The sequence below is a fragment of the Monomorium pharaonis genome, chromosome 1 (genome assembly GCF_013373865.1).
Source record: "Monomorium pharaonis isolate MP-MQ-018 chromosome 1, ASM1337386v2, whole genome shotgun sequence".
NCBI classification, from domain to species: domain Eukaryota; kingdom Metazoa; phylum Arthropoda; class Insecta; order Hymenoptera; family Formicidae; genus Monomorium; species Monomorium pharaonis.
This window is the reverse complement of record NC_050467.1, coordinates 29,894,795-29,918,708: the sequence shown is the minus strand read 5'-3', so window position 1 is coordinate 29,918,708 and position 23,914 is coordinate 29,894,795. Positions and strand designations below refer to the sequence as shown.

Genomic DNA, 23,914 nt, shown 5'->3' with positions numbered 1-23,914 from the left:
TGTTAAAGCACGTTTAATAGTTTAATATCTCTGAAAAAACGGTCACCCATCCAAGTGTCAACCCTCGCCGATGTCGCTTAACTTCGAAGACCGTACGCATTCTAACGCTTCGTGGTGATCCATAAACACTTCTTGTTTATGGATTCATATTTGTTATAGATCATTACAATAGATGTTGTCAGAAGAATAAAACATGTATAGTTAACTTATATTTTTATAAATAAATATGAAGTTTTACCATTTTTCTTACTTTTTTTACTATTTTTATATATGCGCGCAAAATAGTATGTAGACTAACTTATTAAAAAAATCTGTTTTTGCTTTGTTTGTATAAAATAAAAAGAATTTTTTATGTCATTTTTTATAATTTTTTAGTATATGTGGCATATTATTAATATGCCACATTGTTTCCATAAGTGTATTTTCTTTATGTTCTGACGTTTTAATCTACGTTTCTTAAAGATTTAATTTACACTTCTGTCACTCTTTTGTTACATTATAATTAACTTTCCCTTTATACTTGATTTATGCTCCATTAATTGTAGAGATAAAAAGATATGATGGGATATTATTTGGATGTAATAGGATATCGTAAGATATTAATGAATATCTTACAATATCTTATAATATTTTAAGATATTTTTTGGGATATCGAAATATATTAATAAGATATCATATAATATCTTAAGATATTTTACGATATTTTAAGATATTTTTGTAGGATATCCCGGAAGCTACTCATTGAGATATCCGTGGGATCGCCTTCGTCTGTCTGGGATAATTTGGGATATCCTCAGGATAAAGTGTGCTGTGTGGGATGATAAAAGATTATAATATTTAGGGATATGAAAAAGGACAAAAAATCACAGTCAATAATTTTCAATAATATTGTTTCAATTATAATAGTTTTTTGATGCACTATACTATATTTATGTTTGTTATCAAAAGTTATTGATTTTTTAAGACATATTTTAGGACAACTTTTATATTTTCTGCAAACAATATATGCAATTTATTTGCTTAAGCGCAATCAGTAACCTATTTTATTGACAGACAATTAATAATAAAATTCTTTACTGTAATACATGTCATACATCATTTATACAAGAGTAATGAAAACTTTTTTCCGAAGGTATTTCAGCATTCAAATATAAATAATAAAATTTTGGTAGAATAAATCGATGTTTTAAATATCAATTATATATAATAAATAAGAAAAAAACATATATGTTTGACTTTTCTTGAGTCTTTCTTATGATTAAGTTTAACCAAAACTATATAGATGAGTTGGCATATAATGTATTAATAAATTACATTTGAAACGTAATTTTCTACATACACTTGGTAGCTTATAAATTTTTCATTAACATTGACACGTATTGCGTCAAAGAGGTTTCGTAAAGGAAAGATTAAACATTAATACAATGACAATGTGGAATCGTTAAATAACGTTAAACATGTTGTATATTTAACAGTGCACCGTTATACTTTGCTCTTCCGTTTTCACATGATTCTTTACGTACTATTAATAGAATACAAAGGTATAAATTAATTAAAAATAATTGTTGACTTAATAAAATAATGGCTTTGTATTTTATGACCGTATTCAGAACGCGTTTCTATCCACATAGCATGTAATATTGTAATAATATCACAGTAATATTACGTGCTATGCGGGTAAAGATGTTAGCGTGTTTTCTTATTATTTTATTCTTCTTTGGCGTCTAATATATAAATAATAAGGAAACATATATGTTTAATTTTTTTCTATAAGTTTTTTTTGTCATTGAGTGTAATCATATGTAGATGATTTGGCATATAATGTATTAATAAATTACTAATAAAATTTTCTTCTCAAAAAGAATTTATATATTTTTCAGTAACCTTGACACGTATTGCGTCAAAAAGGTTTCGTAAATAAGGAAAGGTTAAAGATTAATAAAATGACACGTGGAATTGTTAAATAATGTTAAACATGTATTCAATAGCAATCTCTTCCGTTTTTACGTAATTTTTTACATATATTTACCAATTTATTGGAATACAAAAATTATATATAAATTAATTTAAAAAAATTGTTGATTTAATAAAATATAATACCTTTGTATGACTCGTATTCAGAACACATTTCTAAAGAAGTTAGCGTATTTTCTTCTCATTTTATTCTTGTTTTACGTTTAATGAACGTAAAAAAATAGAATAATGACAAAGTGCATTGGCATATTGAAAGCACATTATATATACACTGAGCAACAAAATTAACGCAACAAAAATTTTTACCAAAATTTCACTCAACTTCAAATAATCGTAACTTCGCGAAAACTTATCGTATTGGAAAGTTCTTTTTTTTTATTTTAAAGCTTGACGTTTCTACTTTAAAGAGCATTTGTCAGATTTTGATACTCACCTTTTCCCTTTTCGGCATTTCTTTAAAAGTAAGAACGTGTTTTGTCTTAAAAAATTTTTATACTTTAACGCGGGAGCGTCCCAGATGCGCACAGTAATAAACGGACACAGCAAGCTGAGTGAAACGGACACAGTAGCAAACGGACACAGACCAAACGGACACAGTAATAAACGGACACAGTAACAAACGGACACAGTAACAAACGGACACAGACCAAATGCGCACAGAGCGAAACGGACACAGTGCAAAATGGACACAGTAACAAACGGACACAGACCAAATGCGCACAGAGCGAAACGGACACAGTGCGAAACGGACACAGACCAAATGCGCACGGACCAAATGCACACGGACCAAATGCGCACACTGCACATGCGCACACTGCAAGTGCACACGGACCAAATGCAATCCATGTACATTGCAAGCAGAGTAAAGTCCACATAGGTTAGCGACTTGGACGGGGTGGGTGCGGGAGGGGGGCCGAAGGCCCCCCTTGCACCCCCCGTGCGTGCGTGCGTGCGTGCGTGCGTGTGTGTGTGTGTGTGTGTGTGTGTGTGTGTGTGTGTGTGTGTGTGTGTGTGTGTGTGTGCGTGCGTGCAAAGCATTCACTGCATCACATGGGTTTGCGACTTTCCGTGTATGCATTTGGTCTGTGCGCATGTGTAGTGTGCGCATTTGGTCATGATAAAACCAGAAATGGATGAATAGAACCAGAGGGAGGGTAATAGTGAGGAAACAATAGGAGAGGAAGGGAAGGGATGAAAAGCGGAGGAAAAGGAGGTGGAGAATGGGGGATGAAATAGGCACGAAGGAAAGGGAGAGGGTATGAGAGTGTAAGGTCGCTTATAGCCAGGTCGGGAGAGAAATGTAATGAGGTTGTAATTTTTTATCTTGGTACCATATTGTTGGAGGTTGGAGGTTGAAAAAGGATCTGTACGGGGTTTGGTGCACCCCTTGAAAACACTCCGGCACCTTCGTAAGAAAGCCCGGAATAAACTTCTATCTATTATCTTCGTTACCAGCTGACAAATTCTAGTATTTATTTATGATGTTATTTGTTTAGTAACCTACTTGTTATACATATAATGATGCTAATATGGCAAAACACAACAGTCAACATTTGTTATAAGACATTTTTACTTTTAAGAATTTCAAACATTTTTTAAGGTACACTTTAACATTTAATTACACATATTCCTTATTCTTTTTAAACTTAACCGCATTATTACCCAAATGTATGTACACTTGAGTACTTTCTTATTATTTAACTCTTTATTCGGTTGTATATATTTCGAGTTATACAAAATTAAACGATATAGGATGTTGTCAATATAGCCATCTAAGTGTGCTAATAATATGGTTACTTTTTTGAGATTTCCATATCGACAAAATTCCTCGATAAATCGATTAAAAGCTTAATTTAAAGCTGTTAATTTTTTTAAATCTTTTATATGAATAAGGTTCTTTAGATTTATGGTTATTTTTGTTTAACTTCTATTAAATGTAAATAAAAATCACCTGTTTTGATACAACTTATTTTATATAAATATATATGTTTCTAACAAAATACTTTGACGTTTTTAAACAAAACCAATCTTTTTACATTTATTTTTGTGGTGGCCATATTACCCTCCCTATTTCTATTCAACCCATTATGCAGTTACATTTTTATAAATAATATATAATATAATAAATATTTTATAATTTTGAATCAAAAATCTAATGAGCAACACTTTGATGAATATACAGGGTGTAATGTAATTGGAAGCCATCCCGTAATGGAAAGATAGATGGGATCGAGATGAACATAAAAGTCCAATATTGTCTTGGGTTAGGTCTATCAATAATCGAGATATAAATTTTTCAAATTGTACGAATGAGAGCGCGCCGTGTGAAGAGCCGAGACGCTCGAGCTGTAGCGCGGCCCACTGTGTCGAGCATTGGCTGCCGGCGGCGGGGGGAAGAAGGAGAAGCAGTGCCGCTGCCTGTGCTTCGCCGCCTTCGCGTTTCATCGCACCGCGCCAACACTCGTGGCGATGGCAGCTATGCACATTCGCGATTACTTGACAAATTAGGAGTTAGCAAAGATATGACAAATTAAAACCATAATAAACTGCTGTCATTAAGAAAGTCGAAAGAGCGAAAGCGATAGATACTTATGGAATCTACAAATAATCTAATTTCTATCGTAATTGTGAATAAGTAAATTAATAAAAGTTTTTCGTACATTCACGAAAGATTCTTTCTTTTTCTTAAATATCTTATTTACAGTATCATACAATTCTAACTTTGCTTCTTATCGAATTGTGTCGTACTGTTAAATCCTTGATGAAAACATTAATAAAAAATTACCATAAATTCACGATTGATTTTTAAAGTGATAATTTTCTTTTATAAGTGTATTATAATATTTGCCGCATCAAATTCTCTCATCGTTTCTTATTGTTTTTTTTCCATGGAATGTTAAATTAACGAAGGTTTATCACGATTAATATCTACGATTGATTCTTCATACATTCTTATTTCGTAAATATTTAATTAGAAAATTATAAAATGCGCGATATATTCATATAATATGTTACACTTATTGTTCATAACACGATAGAAAAATATTTCTTGATGTAACGATTTCACAATAGATTATGTCTTCTACGATAATTATGCTTAGAGATGTTCAATATCAAATATTATTAATATAACGAAGAGTTTTTCTTTCATAACAATAGGGAACTCGGAATTTCTTTTATCTTTAATTACATTATTAATTACGACAGATTTTTACTGATTGATTCAGAATAGATATCAAGAAAAATACAAAAATCTAATTGATTTCTTTTTCGTAATCCATTATTTGTCTGAATAAAAAAAAAAAGAATTTCAAGAAGTGATATCATTGTCTATCGTTCTCTCGTTTCCTGTTAGGAAAGTATATTTTCTCGTTGGAATATGACAAAATATCTACGGAGACATCATGTTTAATAGTTTTGTTGGAATATGCCGTAAACTTAAGTTCTCTATTGTATAATTACGAAAGAAAACGCTTTGTTGTTAACCATACTGGTGACATTAACATCTCCAAGTATAATTACGATCGTATCGTATAATTTATCACGAAATCGTTAGATCAGGCATGATACAAGATATTTAAAAAAAAGAAAGAATCTTTCGTGAATGTACGAAAAACTTTTATTAATTTACTTATTCACAATTACAATAGAAATTAAATTATTTGTAGATTTCATAAGTATCTATCGCTTTCGCTTTTTCGACTTTCTTAATCACAGCAGTTTATTACGGTTTTAATTTGTCATATCTTTGCTAACTCCTAATTTGTCAAGTAATCGCGAATGTGCATAGCTGCCATCGCCACGAGTGTTGGCGCGGTGCGGTGAGACGCGAGGGCGGCGAAGCACAGGCAGCGGCACCGCTTCTCCTTCTTCCCCCCGCCGCGGGCAGCCAATGCTCGACACAGTGGGCCGCGCTACAGCTCGAGCGTCTAGGCTCTTCACACGGCGTGCTCTCATTCGTACAATTTGAAAAATTTATATCTCGATTATTGATAGACCTAACCCAAGACAATATTGGACTTTTATGTTCATCTCGATGCCGTCTATCTTTCCATTACGGGATGGCTTCCGATTACATTACACCCTGTATAATCGTAAAATTTCAACTCAAAACATTGATTATTAACGAAGTTATTAAATAAAATATAAATGGGTGGCCATATTACAACCTTCTCCTCTGTATAATTATAATAAAAAAAGAATCGGATTTTGTTAACAATTTTTACAATTTTACCATTTGAGCATTTTTTGAATAACTAATTTAAATTATTAAAATATATTATATAACTAAGTAAACTTTTTTTAACATAAAAAAGTGATTTATCTCAGGGTCTTTGACATAATAGAGAAGATCAAATTGAATGCACCATTTTAAAAACGTAAATTTATATTTTGACATAAAATTAATTATTACAGATTATTATTAGCAATATAGTAGTTATATAACAGAAATATTAAAACTTTATGTTAAAGACACCAGAATAAATCAACATTATTTTGCAAAAATATAGGTATATTCTTTTACTTAAGTAAAAATATTTTTTGATAACATTAGCTTTTGCTATAACTGTTAATAAATCACAAAGTCAACTTACTGTCAGAACTATTGTGTATTATTATTTATTTTACAAAGTACAGAATTAATTATCACAAAATTATTTACCAAAGTTAGCATTTTATACATAATAGTTATATAAAAAAGTTAATACAATAATTATTAATATTAATAAATAACACGCTTTTTTTATTAAACGTATAAAAATTTATACAAATTCTCTCCGTGTGACCGTAATCATTTAAATTTTGATCACCTTACCAGTCTTCTTCAATTACAGAAATATCAACTAATCCAATTGGTATATTAAGTTGCACACTGTAAAAATTCATTTTTATTATTGCAAATAAAAAGTTACACATTATTGAGAAGTTTTTAGGTTTTATAAATAAAACTTTTTCTTTTTTTCCTCCGTTTCGTCAACAGCAACTTGCAGTTAGTCGTTTGATCGTTTTAAGCTTGTTACTTATATTTTATTTAATAACTTCGTTAATAATCAATGTTTTGAGTTGAAATTTTACGATTATAGTCATCAAAGTGCTCATTAGATTTTCGATTTAAAGTTATAAAATATTTATTATATTATATATTATTTATAAGTTTTCTATAAAAACAGTAATTTTACAAAAATTATTATAGTATAAGCAGAAAAATAAAAAAATTTTACTCTTATAAGATCTTATTCTTTTGCATTTATTTTATGTTCAGAAATTATAGAAAAAAATTTTTCTTTAATCTATTTTGTTAATATGTTAATATGTGGTTAATAGAATAGTTTTGTGCAACACAGTGTCTGTAGTTAGAAAACGTTTAGACATATTAAAAATAGAGCGACTGATGACAGATTGACTTAAATAAAATAACATTTAAAAAAACCCGGCTCAAAAACCGAAATAAAATTTTCGGTCCGGTTATGATTCCTGTCTACTAGCCTGCATAATATTTTAATCCGGTTTTTTGTTTTTTGTAGTAGGTTCGACTACAATAGTGGTTACGGCCCGGTCCGAGTCCCTAGTGTAAATACACCTTAAGTAACATCATTCTGATTTTAGTAAATAATTTGCTCGTCCGAACGAGCTTGGATGAAAGAACTGAAAGAAAGCCTGGAATGTTATATTTCGTTGCAATCTTTATACTTAGAGATATTCATATCGTCGCTTTTACATCTCAAACTTATTACATGTATTATCATTATCAATCTAAAGAAAAAAATTTTAAAGTTTGACCATTTAAGTATATTGATTGATCGAATTGTTCCTATGAATCAGTCCAATGAACGGATATTTATAAAATTAATTGGAACTTGAACTTAACTTTTTATGTATATCTACATTTTATTAAACCATTTTAATGGACTCAAAAATTCTGAAAAGACTTGAAAGTTCAATAAAATAAAAACTAAATGTCTGAATCGTTGATTGTTATAAAAGTTTACGTTTAATATTTAATTCTTTGTTACTTTGTGGTAGAAAAAAACTGTTATTTTGAATTCGCTTGGACAATATTAAATGACTTTAGAATTCAGTTAACAGATTACATGTTATATAATTTTAGTAATTATTTTACTTATAATATTTGAAAAATGACAAAAAAGACAGTTATTGAAAAAAACTTGTAAAAAAATTAAAAATTAAAAAAAACTGAAGACAGACATTAAGGGAAATAAATATATTGTACTGTTTTATTATTATTTATCCATATATATTATTAAATAGATTATTATTTAAGTTAAGTTTGACATTTCAACAAATTTGGTTAATTTAAGGGAGTCTCTCTGTTCAGGTCCGGCACAACAAGTGGCACAGAGGTTCAAGTAAAGGAAAATTTTCAAATGACCATTTTATTGCTTTCCTTTTTTTCCTGTATATGGTCTAAAGTTAATAATGGTGAATATAAGAACAAATTCGGCTATAAAGTATATCTTTATTACTACAATAATTATTTTAAAAATTGAGAATAAACATTTTTTACTATTATACCACTCTTAGATAACTAAATACAACAATTTGAAATTCATGTTAGATCACTAGTACACATTTATCATACTTACGTGCTGCATTACTTTGATTATAAATTTTTATATTTTATCAGTTATATTACTCAAACGATCAAGTGCATCGTTTCAAAAATTTAACAGTACTTTTCTGGACCGTTAAGATGTATTGTTGTAAAGTTTTACTAACATCTGTTTATTACTTTTATGTTTAATACAACAATAAAAACTGAAAAATCCTAAAAATTATCGATTCCCATAAGAACCCATGTTAATAAAATATTTAATATTTAAATAACTAGCTAGTTCAGCTTTCTAAAATTTTAACAGTTAATTTATGTCACTAATTTGAACTTCTCTACAAAGTTTCATAAAAATCTGTTCATTTTGATTTAGTGGAACCCCATTAAATAAATTTGAGCAAGCTTTTGATAAATGTCATTATTAGAAGAAAAATTTATTATAAATGATTTAAAATTGACTATAAAAATCGATTTATAATTACCATACAACCTCGGTTAAAAATTGACTTTTAGTCGCCATAAAGTAGATTTCTAAGTTGACTTACTGGCAGATTGTAGTAGACTATAGTCAAGACATTTTTATCGACGTAAGTCGACATTTAGTTTGACTTTGAAGTCAACCTTAGACCTTTTCTGTTGATTGATAATCGACTCGTGCTGTGTGGAAAATTACATATTTATAATAGTTATAAAATCTACAGCGTATATTGCTTAGATTACATTAACATATATTACAATAAACATTTGATTTGATGTTTATATAAATAGCTTCAGAGCTTGAGAAAATGACATTAAAGTCAATTTCTTGCTTACAACTTAAACACTATCACGGTGATATTGCGAGTGTCAAAACTAGGTACAGTATTACACACACACACACACACACACACGCGCGCGCGCGCGCGCGCGTGTGTGTGTGTGTTATACATATATATATATATATACGTATAACCTTTTTTCTAGATCAAAACAGTAATTAAAACCATGGATGACAAAAAAGAATGTAGACCGTGGAACGATATTAACTCCGGTGAAGAAATTGTTATTTCTGGTATTGCTGGCAGATTTCCAGATTCAGACAATATGAATCAGTTACGAGAAAATCTGTTTAATAAAGTTGACCTTGTTAAAGGAAACCATGAACGTTGGAAAAAAGGTGATAATTTTATTATTTACAATTTATTATAGTTTTACATTACCCCTGTAGAAACTTAGTGCAACCTTTGATTGATTACACAAGCACACAAAAAAGTTGTATCCCGCATATTATTAGAAATTAGATCATGATATCTTATGTTTTGGGGGTCGCTGAATCCGAATCCAAAGCCCATTTTGGCCTATTAGGTCAAGATTCTTCAGTAACCTAAAAAAATAACCTCTTAAATGACACTTTTTGGACTAAATTATAATTTTGACTGAAACTATTAAGGAGAAAGAATATTCTTATATTTTTGGATTGCTAAATTTAATTCTTACGGTACCTCATATAGTTCGACATTCAACAGAAATTGACCATCATATTTACAAAATGTAAACCAAGACAGTAGGCTCTTAAACGTACATTATCACAGAAAAAAATTAATCTGATTTTCTAATCTTTTTATACTGTCTTGATTTAAGCCTTGAGTAGATCTCTTATTCCCTTCCCCTGAATTATGTGGATTTGAGAATCGACTCTTGGTTTATATTTTATAAACATGATGACTGATTTTTATTAAATGTCAAAAAGGTAAATCTAATGTAAGAATTAAATGCAGCAACCAAAAATATAAGAATAAATTTTATCCCTAACAGTTTTAGTCGTCAAGATTTTTAGTGAAACAAGTGTCATTTTAATAGTTATATTTTTTAAGGTTACTGCAGAACTTTTACCTGATGGGCCAAAACGGGTTTCGAATTTAGATTCAGCAAAAATATAAAGATATTATGGTCTAATCCGCTGGGCATACAACTTTTTTGTGTGTGCCTGTAATTGGACAGTTATAGTATTTTTATATAGTAATTAAATGGCAAAGTTCTTTCCAATCAAGACGTAACAATTTTTTATAATGTTTTAGAATTTTAGTTAAATAAAATAGTTTTAAACATTTAATTGTTGTAATTGACTATGTAGTATTGATGCAGACAACCTTCCTTTAATTCTATTAGTGATACAATAAACCGTTCTGTTTGTAATATCAACATACAGCATGACTACGCCCACACAGCACACTTTATCCTGAGGATATCCCAAATTATCCCAGACAAACGAAGGCGATCCCACGGATATCTCAATGAGTAGTTCCCGGGATATCCTACAAAAATATCTTAAAATATCGTAAAATATCTTAAGATATCATATAATATCTTATTAATATATTTCGATATCCTAAAAAATATCTTAAACTATTATAAGATATTGTAAGATATTCATTAATATCTTACGATATCCTATTACATCCAAATAATATCCCATCATATCTTTTTTATCTCTACAATTAATGGAGCATAAATCAAGTGTAAAGGGAAAGTTAATTATAATGTAACAAAAGAGTGACAGAAGTGTAAATTAAATCTTTAAGAAACGTAGATTAAAACGTCAGAACATAAAGAAAATACACTTATGGAAACAATGTGGTATATTAATAATATGCCACATATACTAAAAAATTATAAAAAATGAAATTTAAAAAATTTTTTTATTTTATACAAACAAAGCAAAAACAGATTTTTTAATAAGTTAGTCTACATACTATTTTGCGCGCATATATAAAAATAGTAAAAAAAGTGAAAAAAATGGTAAAACTTCATATTTATTTATAAAAATATAAGTTAACTATACATGTTTTATCCTTCTGACAACATCTATTGTAATGATCTATAACAAATATGAATCCATAAACAAGAAGTGTTTATGGATCACCACGAAGCGTTAGAATGCGTACGGTCTTCGAAGTTAAGCGACATCGGCGAGGGTTGACACTTGGATGGGTGACCGTTTTTTCGGGTATAGAGATATTAAACTATTAAACATGCTTTAACAGGTACGACGGCTTGGCTGAAACATGTTATATTATAGTCTTCTTTCTCTTACAAAATTGCCGTAAAAATAATTAGAATTTTTTATTTTTTGTTCAAATTTTTTTCAATTCTTAGAAACTCTCAAAAATACTTAGAAATATTAAAAAATTTTTTAATTTAATCAAAAATTTTTATTTTTAAAGTTTTTCCGAGAAACGTTTCAATTATAAAAAATCGAAACATTTATCAGAAATCCTGAAAAAAATTTTTTTAATTCTGACAAATTTTTTCATTAGCCCAGACAGCACCAGATATCATACGAATATTATACTCTCATACGTAATGTACTGTGATCATACCGAATATACGTAAAACATTCATATAACGTCTCAGTAGAATGTCATTTTGATATATCCTCAAGATAAACTTAGAATATAGCGACTGAACTTCGCAACTCCTACTGAATATACTGAGATTATATCTAATATACTCAAAACATCCGTAAAATATCCTATGATATATCTCATGTATATCTATCACATATTTCCAAAATATCTGCGTAATATCGAAAGTGAATCATGTCAACGCTATATCTATGATCTGTAACGTTACGCATTTTCGTCTGCCGTGTGATGCAGACACGTGGTGAAGTGTAGGGTGTGAACGTGCGAACACGAACTCACGGACAACGTGGTTTTCTCAGGAATTACGCCCAGATAATTCTGGTATGCACATAAGATATAATATAGTAACGTAAACTATAATAATATATATATATATATATATACATATATTATTTAGGTTATAACCTACAATTATCTGAGCATAATTTCCCAAAGCACTCCAGCGTATTCAACAGATATTACGCTTCATTTCTCGCGATAGCTTCCTGATGTGCGAAATGATTAATTCCTCTTCTTATTTCTTCTTGCTAATTCTGTATGTTTAATTCCTTGTTCCTTATTCCTCTCATTATGCATGAGCCCATATAATGTGAACATACTGTAGACATATAATTGTGAATACTGAAGATATACTTTAGACATACGTATAACATTCTTAAGATATATTCGGTATATTCTCATAAACTGCCAGCGAAATTCTATGGGATAAGGCAACGCGGACATAGTACGTTATGAGTATATACTCGCCATATCACAGACGTATCTCTAATATTATACGAATATTGCAATATACTTTCGCAATATCCTATTATCGTTCTCATAATCTACATGTGCTGTCTGGGAGGGTATATTACGATATCTCAGGAAATCCCTTGGACATTCTCTGGATATCGTTTGAAATATCTACAGGATATCAAATCGGTGGACATTTGTGCATCCCTTGGATATTTCTCGGATATCGCAGACGGTCCACGGATATCCAACGATATTGCGATATCCCAAAATGACATCCCAGGGACATCCCTAAGATAAAGTGTGCTGTGTGGGTAAGATGACGAACCTTGTACTCTACCTGCTACGCCAATTTGACTCATCGATATGGGTACTTCCCACCAAACACCAAGTTACATGTAACGTACCTGTTAGTTGTAATTTCCCACTCAACAATGTAATTGTAATATAACACGTGTGTTATATTGCAATTATATTATTGAGTGGGAAATTACAACTAACAAGCACGTTACATGTAACTTTGTGTTTGCTGGGTTGTTATTGTCTACATATACATATATGTTATAAACTGACGCAACTATATTATTTTTTATAAAAGCAATTAAATTTTGCAAAACATATTAAAAATAAATAGCATTAATTTATTTACTTATTAATTTCATTGTTAAATTTATCTTTTTCCATAACCTTAATAATTTGATGGAAATTGCGATCTATTTAGCACTAATCTTTGAAGCGTTTAAATGATTAATTAGATGGTTAACTATTTATAGTAGATCATAACTCTAAGAAAAATTGAATAGTATACATTTATTATTCTGTTTTTGTTCAGCACATGATGAATTTCGATTTTGTGCATTTTTTGTGCGCAGTAATTGTAGACAAACCGTTATTTTTGAAAACATTATCTTTATAATAATTTTTTTTATTATCAAATAGATCTGTCATTGAGGATGTTATAATGTCTGATTTCTGAGTAAACTACGACGCATCGTTCCGTAATAACATTGATACGAACGTGTTATGTTACGATTATACAATTTTTGTTGAATAACTGTAACGCCAAAACGATGTATAAGCTATATCACTTGCGTATAACAAATATTACGTAACAGGTTATATCCATGTCATATAGCACCTACATATCACAAGAATAACAATGTTAAATTACATGTAACTTCCACGTTATATTGCCGCTATAAAATGTGTTCACTGGGTACATTATCGACCTCAATCAAGTTTGACTAGTAGTTTAGTATCCCCTTAAGGGGTCGATAATGTAGAGTCATTTGGGCACGTTATTAACAAAATTTTGTATGTATTTCTTTTATAGATTTAGAAATCCTTTTCCAGAATTAATTGTGGAGAATTTTTAATTCTGTAAACATAATAAAAAGTTGTACATTGGAACAAATTGTACAATTCTGACGATAAAACAGATAGGATCCTCTTAAACACCAAAAACTTTTTTTCTAAAAGGTTCCTAGGCTCATTCTAAAAGCACAGTATTGTTCTTTGCTGAAATGCCAAGTGCGCTCCATGCTTATTTTATACGTACAAAGTCTAAAACTTTTATACGCAGCCAATGTTTTCACGAGTCGACTACAGAAGTCGATAACAAAACTATAATTTTCTAACTTTCTTTCGTTTTTTGTATGAAATCGATCGCAGCGCACCGCGTTATTATTTGTACTTTAATTTGGAGAAGGATTTTCAATTCCATGCAATCAATAAAAAGATTTCGGTGTCCGAAAATTAATGATAAAACAGAGCAGTTTAGTATCCCCTTAAGGGGATGCTGGAGATGGGTCTGTTTTACCGATTAAACGCGATTATTGTTTTTCTAAAAAATCTTTTTGTTAATTACACAGAATTAAAAATCCTTCTCCAGAATTAAAATATAAACACTAACAGAGTGCGCAGTACACAAGTTTATATGAAAAACAAACAAAAATTAAAAAATTACAGTTTTGTGATCGACTCCTGTAGTCGACTCGTGAAAACATTTGCTGCGTATAAAAATTTTAGACTTTGTGCCTCGCACATTGCATTAAAAGAAAAAACAATTCTGTGCTTTTAGATATGAGCTTAGATGCTTCAGTATGATTTCTTTTAATGAAAATCTTGTATGATGTGTGAGTGCGGATTCGGAAAAAGTCGGTAAGTAGAGTAATATAAAAAAAAATGTTTGTTTCTCGTTATAAAATCCAATTCACAGATTGATATTAATATGTGTACTTTAATTTTAGAAAAGAATTTCCAAATCTATAAAAGAAATATATACGAAATCTCATTAATGATGTGCACAAATGACTCTACATTATCGACCCCAATCAAGTTTGAGAAGCAGTTCAGCATCCCCTTAAGGCTGCGTTGCGATATTCACTGCCAGTACTGAAAATCTATAGTTTACGCACGAAGTAAGACTAAGGAGACGTATCTTCTATAGTGTAGAGCGAAAAAGTTGGTTACGAAAAATGTTCCGTATGTGACCAGGTTTGCCAAATGGAAAAACCTGGACCATTTCGTCGCCATCTTGAAATTTGTATATGTACATGGTATTACGTTTAGTTGAGTTAGTCAAAAGTAAGTGTGTGTATGTAATGTTTTATACACACACTTACTCATTACTACCTCAACTAAATGTAATACTTGTGTACATATACAAACTTCAAGATGGCGACAAAATGGTCCAAATTCTTCCATTCCCACATACGGAACATTTTTTGTGACCACTTTCAATCTATGTAGATAAGTCTTCTTATTCTTACTTCATGAGTTTACGTCACATACACTGTAGAATTTCAGTGCTGGCAGTGAATATCGGAATGCAGCCTAAGCATACGGACGGCGCGGACCGCCAATTAGCGATGCAAGTGTCAACTCGTACAGCCATCTGCAGCGCGAAAAGCAACCATAGAAATCCCCACTTGGCCGAGCGACAACGATAATAATAACAACAACGACAACTATGACGTTTCTTGATCAAATTTATTCTTTAGCGAAAAATTTTAATCGTGATATCTCCGTTCGTAAATTACATAGCAGAAAAATAGAAACACTTTTATTACACAGGGTGTCTCTGAACATGTTGGTTAACGCTCGTAAAAAGATAGAAGGGATTAAGATGAACATAAAAGTCCAATATTGTCTTTGGTTAGGTCCACTAATAATCGAGATATTAGCGTATGGGATTTGTATAAATCGGATGCGAACTATCCATTAACCCTCGAAGAACACACCTATTTTTTTGATCACGGAGAACACTGTGGGTCAATCTGACCCTACGCACACTTTGATCGTCCACCATTTTAAATTGACGAGTTTGATCAACTCAAAAAAATTTTCAGATGTACTTGGAACATTGTTAAATCAATTGATATAAATAAAAAGTGCTGTTGAAATTATTTACATATTTTTAAAAATTTACAAAGAAATTATTTTTTTGAAAAAAACATAATTTACAAAAAAATTGTATTTTTTTATTTTTTTAATATTTCTGGCTAAAAATTTATGTGTGTATTTTTGAAATGTAGTAGAATCAAGAAAAAAATTGTGCTTTAGTTTACCTTAAAAAAAAGTATTTTGTTAGGTAATAAAAGTGGTTTTTAAGGTAAAAAAATCAAACATTTTTGTAAAAAAATTTTAGAAAAATTTATTTCTTATTACATATATGTGAATACTTTATTATTTAAATGACTTGTGGTAAAAGTTAACTTATTTATTGTCGGCGACGGCTTCACTATAATCTGAATACGACGTGTTAGTGTTTGACTGTACTGACACATTATTCATCTCAAAAGAAACTGTTGCCATCGAAATCTTCTTGCTCGACACGTACTAAGACATTTTGAATACGTGGCCGCAAACTATATGCCATCGTGCTCACTATTGAAAAATCGACGCTTAGTACACAACAGGGTCAGAATGACCCTGCACCGACTTCGAATAATGCCCAATACCTATTAGGTGCTGCGCTGTACAAAAGGAGCATATTAACATATACCCACACAGCACATGATATCATTCGTATATACTGAATTGACACTGAATATACTGTAGATATCCAAGATATACTAATAATAACCATATAATATATCTTGTAGTATATTATTTTTCCAATATTCTCAGAATATAAGACATTCATCAATAATATTGAGTCTATTTAGCGGATATTCTCAGGATATACTAAAATTATCAGTAATCCTAGACAACACGCATGCCTAAAAGACGTCTTTATGACGTCTTAAAATCGTCTTATTTTATACGTCTCTCTTAAGACGTCTAAAATACATCTTTTTTTAAAACATCTTATTTGAAACGCCATTTAGATGTCTTTAAAATTTTTAATAAAATTTACGACGTCTTAGAAAGACGTCTTTAAGACGTCGAATGACGCGCATAACCAAATCTGCCGTGTGATACGATCAAGTCGACCGACGTGCTTATCCCATTCCCGTATCAATTTTTTGAACTCTCGCACGTACGTGTGTTGAGACGTTTTGTCCCGGTTTTCTGTGTAACGCAGTCGAGTATGGATGCATTAATCTAACACAATTTTTTAACTCTCGCACGTGTATCACGTGTGTGGACGGGCTGTACTGGAAATAAAATCTCCCAGCTAACCTTAGATATTCCTAAAATATTCGTGGAAAAATACACGTGGGATACTGTTTATTAAGTTTGCAGCAAGATTCGACCTCTTTCCGTAAGTAAATTTATTCATATTTTCATTTATGTATATCCTATATATACCTATAAAACATATATAATGCATCCTACCACGCACATACACACACGTACACATATACATTGAGTATTATTATTGTTGATATGAATTATTTACGGGAAGAAGTAAACTTAGAATAAGATGCTTCTAACATCAATACTATTAAATTTCCCGTCAATTTAAAAGATAAAATTTTTTTGGTTAGGTGCTGGGTGCCAGTTGCCTGCTCGATGACATTGTGTGGTCAATGCCGACTCGCGCCTTTGTTTCCAATCCAGGACGCTTCGCACCTGTATGATTGTGACGTGAAAATCCTGTTTAAGCTCCATGGTGTGCTCCCGGATACATTGACCGGACACCGCAATAGATTCTCAAAGCAATTCCACGAATCAAAGAGTTTTTACAATACAGTTAAACATATGCGGTATTCTAAACATTTGATAACAATTCCGTCATTACCCGAGGTAAAGTCTCCAATTAATGACTAATCTACAAGATAATTATGTTATGTAGTAAGCATGACTAAGGCCATGGTGGCCGTACGTGATAGAGGCTCTTGTATTTAAGATAAATAATAATTTAACTTTTGGAGTAAACAATGATTCCAAGGACGGTCAATTCCGAGTTCGAAAGACGAACGATGCAACGACGCGGAGCGAGAGTCAGTCTGTTCCCAGCGCCCGACTTGTTAACACATTTTAAATAAAGACTCAGCTTATACGAAATCTTTATGTGCTTCTGCTTATGCATCTGCTTATGCCGCTTACGCATCCCTATTCCGTCTCACATTTAATCATTATCCATCCCTCCTCCTACAATTATCAGAAGTGGGATTGAGCTCAGGTGCCTGTATTAAGTGAATTGGTGGAAAACGCGAAAATAGAGGCCACAAGAAAACGGACTTAAGCGTGACTCGTGGTGTGATCGGTGGATCGGACGAGAGCACAAATTGCCGTGTGAGTGGTATCAAGATGATGGAAGGTGAGAAATTTACAGTAGCGCAGTTGAAGGAGGCGCTCAAGCAATTAAGTTTGCCGCGAGGAGGTACCAAAGCCGAGATGGAGAAAAGGCTCTGGGAAAATGTTCCGGACGGATCATGGAAGGAACTCGTGGCAGGAGAAGATCGTGGGGACGGACTCGAGGATGAACACCCGGAGGAAGAAGTCGGTGCAGATGAGATTCGGCCGACGAGCGGGAATCGGCCCCTGTTACGACCGGGCGTTGCGGCGTGGGAGACGGGAGCTGGAGTAGCGTTGCGCTTACGTGATCAGGAGATAGATCGTTTACGAGAAGAAGTTGATCGGTTACGGCGGGAGAGATCGCCGACCGGAGCACGTGGACCGGGCGTGAATTCGTTTCAAACGGCGAGACCCTCTATTAATGCTCTTAGTGAGCTATTGAGCGAATTTTCGGGAGCGGACGGTGCGTTCTGGAAATGGCAACAGCAGTTCCAACTAGTGCGGACAACATACCAGCTAGATGACCATTTGGCACGTATCCTTGTGGGAATGAAATTTAAGCAGAAAGCCTTAGAGTGGTTCCATTCGCGACCGGAGCATTTGGAGATACCGGTGGACGAGCTAGTGGAGCGCATGAAAACTCTTTACGATCATCGTCCGACGAGAGTTGACCGGCGAAAGAAATTTGAGCGAAGAGTCTGGAAGGCCGACGAAACGTTTAGTGAATATTTCAACGACAAGGTTTTATTAGCAAATCTAGTGCCCATCGAAGAAGAAGAGATGATTGATTATGTGATCGATGGCATACCGGAAGCGCCGTTACGCAATCAAGCCCGTATACAATGCTTCCAGAGGAAAGAGCAGCTGTTGCAAGCGTTCGATAAAGTGACGCTGAAACAAGAATTTAAGAATCGGCTGGAGCGCGAAGGAAGTAGGGCCATCACTGGAGCGACGGACGGCAAACAACGGGCCAAAACAACGCCGGGAGAAAGCGGACAGCGGCGGGAAGACAAATGCTATAACTGTAGCAGATTCGGGCACATTGCGAGGAACTGCGATAAGCCTAGGCGTGAGAGAGGCTCGTGTTACGAATGCGGATCAACGGAACATCGTATACGAGATTGCCCGCGGAAGAAGAAGGCGACGACGAGCGGTGGAGGAGAGCAGACTTTGGACACGCAAATCGCAAACGCTGAAGAGCAACGAAGCGGGAACAACGAATTCGTAAGACGTACAGAGATACTGTTAGGCGATGGCGATGTTAAGTATAAAATTGTAATTAATTCGCAGCTCGATACCGCGAGCCCAATAAGTCTAATTAAAGCGAAATTTATTCCGCCGGGATCGATTAGAGAGGTAACAAACCGTAATTATGAGGGCTTAAATGGATCGGTTCTGTCGGTATTAGGAACGGTTACCGCGAAGATTTCGGTAGGAAGTAACAAATTAGAAGATGCGATTTTGAGAGTTGTCTCGGAGCGTACAATGCGATGCGACCTTCTGTTGGGGAGAGACGCCTTAGGGGGGCTAGGATTTAATTTCGAAAAACCGGTTTCGGAAAGTAATTGTAGAGACGCCGAGAATGAAATACTAAATATTGAGACGAGTATTTTTGATGGGGACACCTTGGATAATTTAGAAATAAATCCTGGTCTGCCGAACGCGATCCGAGACGAGGTTAAGGAGAAATTCCGCACGTTCTACGTAGAAGCCGAAAGACCGCGAATGCCTAAGCTCAAGGCCGAATTAAAATTACGTGTTAAGGAGAAGGAACCATTTTATTATGCGCCGGCGAGAATGTCGATTAGTGAGAAAACGAAGCTTAAGGAAATAGTCGACGATTTGGTCAAACGAGAGATAATACGGCCGGGAGATTCGGAGTACGCGTCAAGAGTAGTGTTAGTACGAAAGAAAAACGGCGGATTGCGGATGTGTATAGACTATCGTACATTGAACAAAATTACGGCGCGAGATAATTATCCATTGCCTATTATCGAGGAGCAGATAGATGCGTTGCAGGGCAAGCGTTATTTTACATCTCTCGACTTAAAAGATGGCTTTCATCACGTATATATGAACAAGGAAAGCATAAAATACACCGCTTTTATCACGCCTTTTGGGCAATATGAATATTTGAGAATGCCATTCGGGCTAAAAAACGCGCCAGCGCGATTTCAAAGATACGTAAATGAAATATTACGAGAGTTGATCGAAGCGGGGGATGTGGTGGCGTACATGGATGATTTTCTCGTTGCTACGGATACGATCGAAAGACATTTAAACGAGCTTAAGATGGTATTTCGTTTATTGTCCGAGAATTTGCTTCAATTGCGATTAAGTAAATGTAAGTTTGCGTACGAAGAAATAGAATTCTTAGGCTATATCGTAACATCGGAAGGTGTGCGCCCGAACGAAGCGGGAATTTCGGCGATAAAAGAATTTCCGACACCGAGGACGGTCAGGGACGTCCAGAGTTTTTTGGGTCTATGCTCTTATTTTAGAAAATTTATTAAAGGTTTTTCACTAATTGCAGGTCCCTTGTACGATATACTGAAAAAGAACGCGCTATTTAAGTTCGGGCCAGAACAATTAGATGCATTCGATGCGTTAAAGAAAAAATTGATCTCGGCTCCGATTTTATCCATTTACAGCCCGAACGATGAGACGGAACTCCATTGCGATGCAAGCTCTCATGGATTCGGTGCAGTTCTTATGCAAAGAAAAGCCGACAAAAAATTCCATCCAATATTTTACTTTTCAAAAAGAACGTCGGACGTAGAGACGCGTTACCACAGTTACGAACTGGAAACTTTGGCAATTATATACGCACTTAAGGGGTTAGACCCCCTTGACGGGCTTAAAAAATAGGTGTTTTTTGAACGTTGATTAACGGAGAACTATAAAAACTACGAAGTTGCTATTTGGCATATGATCTAAGTATACAATAAACATATAAGATATAAAATTACAATTAAAAATATTAATAATTATAGGAGTTATAAATTTATTACTAAAACGTGTTTTTTTTTGCGCGGTCAACTGGTGTACCTAATTCCGCCATTTTGGCTTGTCTGAAACAAAAAACAAAAATATTTTCTTATAATATAGTGTATTTCTGAAGCATTGACCGAACTTTTTCTAAATATGTTGAAAATTAACCTCGCAAAAAATTCTTGAATATTTGGAACAAATTTTAGCCAAAAAATTGTTAATTATTTTGTCAATATTTTTTAAACTAACAATGATATTACAAAAATCGTCGGTCAATGCTTAGATATTGTTATAAAGATAATGTGTTTCAAATTTCAAGTCAATCCGATAATTACACTCTGAGAAACCTTGCACACCGTTTTGAAAAACATGGTTTCGAGAAAAACGCGTTTAAAGTTTTACAACACATTTTTTCAATTATATCGTAAAATTTTTTATTCTTACCGCTAATCTGCCATTCCTGCTTCGTAATATAAATTCTTCTTCTCGCACAGGGAATCCTGAATGGACATTCTTTCTTGTCTGCGCGCAGTTCGGCTTTCTTTAGACATTTGCAACATTCGCGCCTCGGCGATCGAAATCCGTCTCTCGTCCAGAGTTTCACAAATGCTATTTGTAATCGGACCGATAGTAATGTGCATTATGTTCATCATTAAAATAATGCTTGCATAGCCTTTATTGAATATGCTGGCGGCAATATTTGTAGCTATTTCCACGGTTTTTAAGCCACTGAATAATTTTTTGGGAGCAAAGGACCAAATTAATCCGTTAAGGCTTTCGTTATTATTTTGAGTGTAACCACCCACACAACGCTCTAGCAAATCATCCCTGCTCAGTTCTTCATAGATAGGGGTGATTGCTTTTATGACATCTTGATGTAGAGCTGGTTTATGAACATATTCTGTTAGTTTATTGTTCGCCTTGGCCACTTGCCAGGTGCACCAACTATTTGGCCCAGGAGGACAGTTGTCGTGCTGCGGATTATTGTCGGTAGAACATTTGTGTTTAAGCGTAGCCCATATTGCTGTTTTCATTTCTTCTTTTGAATCCTTATGTCTCCTGATAGCCAATCCATAATACACGCTCAATTCGTCTATCAATTTAGCTGTTAATTTCCCTTTTCCTCCTAATCCTTTCGTGTCTTTCTTTACTTTACGGAGCCGTGCACCCATTCGTTTTTGAACGTGACCGACACATTCTTTTTTATTGATCAAGACATCATCTCCGTAAGGTCGAGATTCAACAATTCCTTTATATGTCTTACAGTCACCGTCGCCGATGTATGATGTATATTTCACGCCATGTAATTCCTCAGATCTTGCGAACATTTCTACCGCTCCGTCTACTTCCATTTTTCCCGCGTTTCCTTCGTGAGTAATTGAGCACGTATCCTTATGTGATTCCTCCCACGTTTCGAATTCCTGTGTATTCTCAATTTTTTTTCCATATTCGCAACCCTTGCAATATAATGATTTTACGATAATGTCTAAAACTTTGCCAGAATGTATACCAATTAGCGACACGACACCTTGTAAGGACGAAAAACCTCGCTTTCTCCATGTTCCGTCACCAGAAACATATAATCCTGCCAGTTCAGATGTATTTTCTGCTTGTGCTGTTAACAGTTTTTCTTCACAAGCAGCTTCAGAAAATAATATAGAGGTGACAGCTTTCGACGCGATATGTATATTTTCTAAAATGTCATAATATACATTTTTGGTAAACATTTTTGAAATGTCCATTAGACCGCAAAACTTTTTTACTCCATCATAACCAATTCCGAGAAGTCTCATAACAAATACAATCCGTCTATTAATTTCATACGCGTTTTTAATAAGCGGGCACGAATTTATATACCGCGGTTCACAATTGTCACAATTTACAACCAATTTAAATCCAAGTCCGCAAATATTCGATTCAGAGAAATTTATATTGCCATTACATGTTTTACATTTCAACATTTCGCTCAAACTCGAAAATATCGCCACAAAACTAATTATTCGATATCCATGCGTCGCACTTATCGGTACTTCCTCGTCAGAATGTTTTAGTTTTTTCGCGGAAGAACTCGTTTCACCAAAGGAATGACGATTTGGCGGAGTTGGTCGTTTTTTAGGTCTGCTAGCACGTCCTAATATAGATCTTGAACCTTTTCGATTAATTCTTTTTTGCTGATCCATTTCGTACACGTGCTTCGTCGTCGATGTATGACTAACGACTGTAGAGATTTAAACTGTCGAAAAATACGTTAGAAAGTAGTGGAGGGGACTCTAGGCACATAGGGACCTCAAGGGCACTGAGCCTGTTTTCATCTGCCGATCTCATTCTATTGCTGGCGCGCTCGGTCTATTGTTACGCGCTGACGCGCAGGTACAGGAGTCCGTTGTAGACTCTATATCTCGTGAAATAATTCGAACTTTAACTTCGGACCTTTTGCATGTTATTTTAGAGGCTTCAAACTATTTTTTAAAGCAAAAAAAAAATTTTCGATTTTTTGAAAATTGTAAAGGGGTCTAACCCCTTAAAAGATTTAGGATTTATTTACAGGGGATTC

At 33.4% G+C, this 23,914-nt stretch overlaps 2 protein-coding genes and 1 long non-coding RNA gene across 3 annotated transcripts in view; 1 reads left to right on the top strand and 2 right to left on the bottom strand.

The window, feature by feature from the left end:
* Positions 1–8,456: 8,456 nt before the first annotated feature.
* LOC118647859 lies at positions 8,457–9,535 on the bottom strand. The gene is made up of 3 exons (XR_004964999.1): positions 9,498–9,535; positions 9,028–9,202; positions 8,457–8,761 (listed from the first exon to the last, which is right to left on the bottom strand). It is a non-coding gene; the product is annotated as an uncharacterized LOC118647859 (long non-coding RNA).
* Positions 9,536–9,640: 105 nt separating this feature from the next.
* Positions 9,641–23,914, top strand: part of LOC118647848 (mucin-7-like) — a 34,482-nt gene continuing 20,208 nt past the window's right edge. The window contains exon 1 of the mRNA XM_036293563.1: positions 9,641–9,701. The gene's annotated coding sequence lies outside the window, so the exon portion shown is untranslated. The remainder of the gene's footprint in view (positions 9,702–23,914) is intronic.
* On the bottom strand, positions 21,200–23,884 carry LOC118647819. The gene is made up of 2 exons (XM_036293419.1): positions 21,805–23,884; positions 21,200–21,440 (listed from the first exon to the last, which is right to left on the bottom strand). The coding sequence occupies exon 1, from the start codon at positions 23,538–23,540 to the stop codon at positions 21,807–21,809; it is 1,734 nt and encodes a 577-aa protein (XP_036149312.1). The 5' UTR covers positions 23,541–23,884; the 3' UTR covers positions 21,200–21,440; positions 21,805–21,806.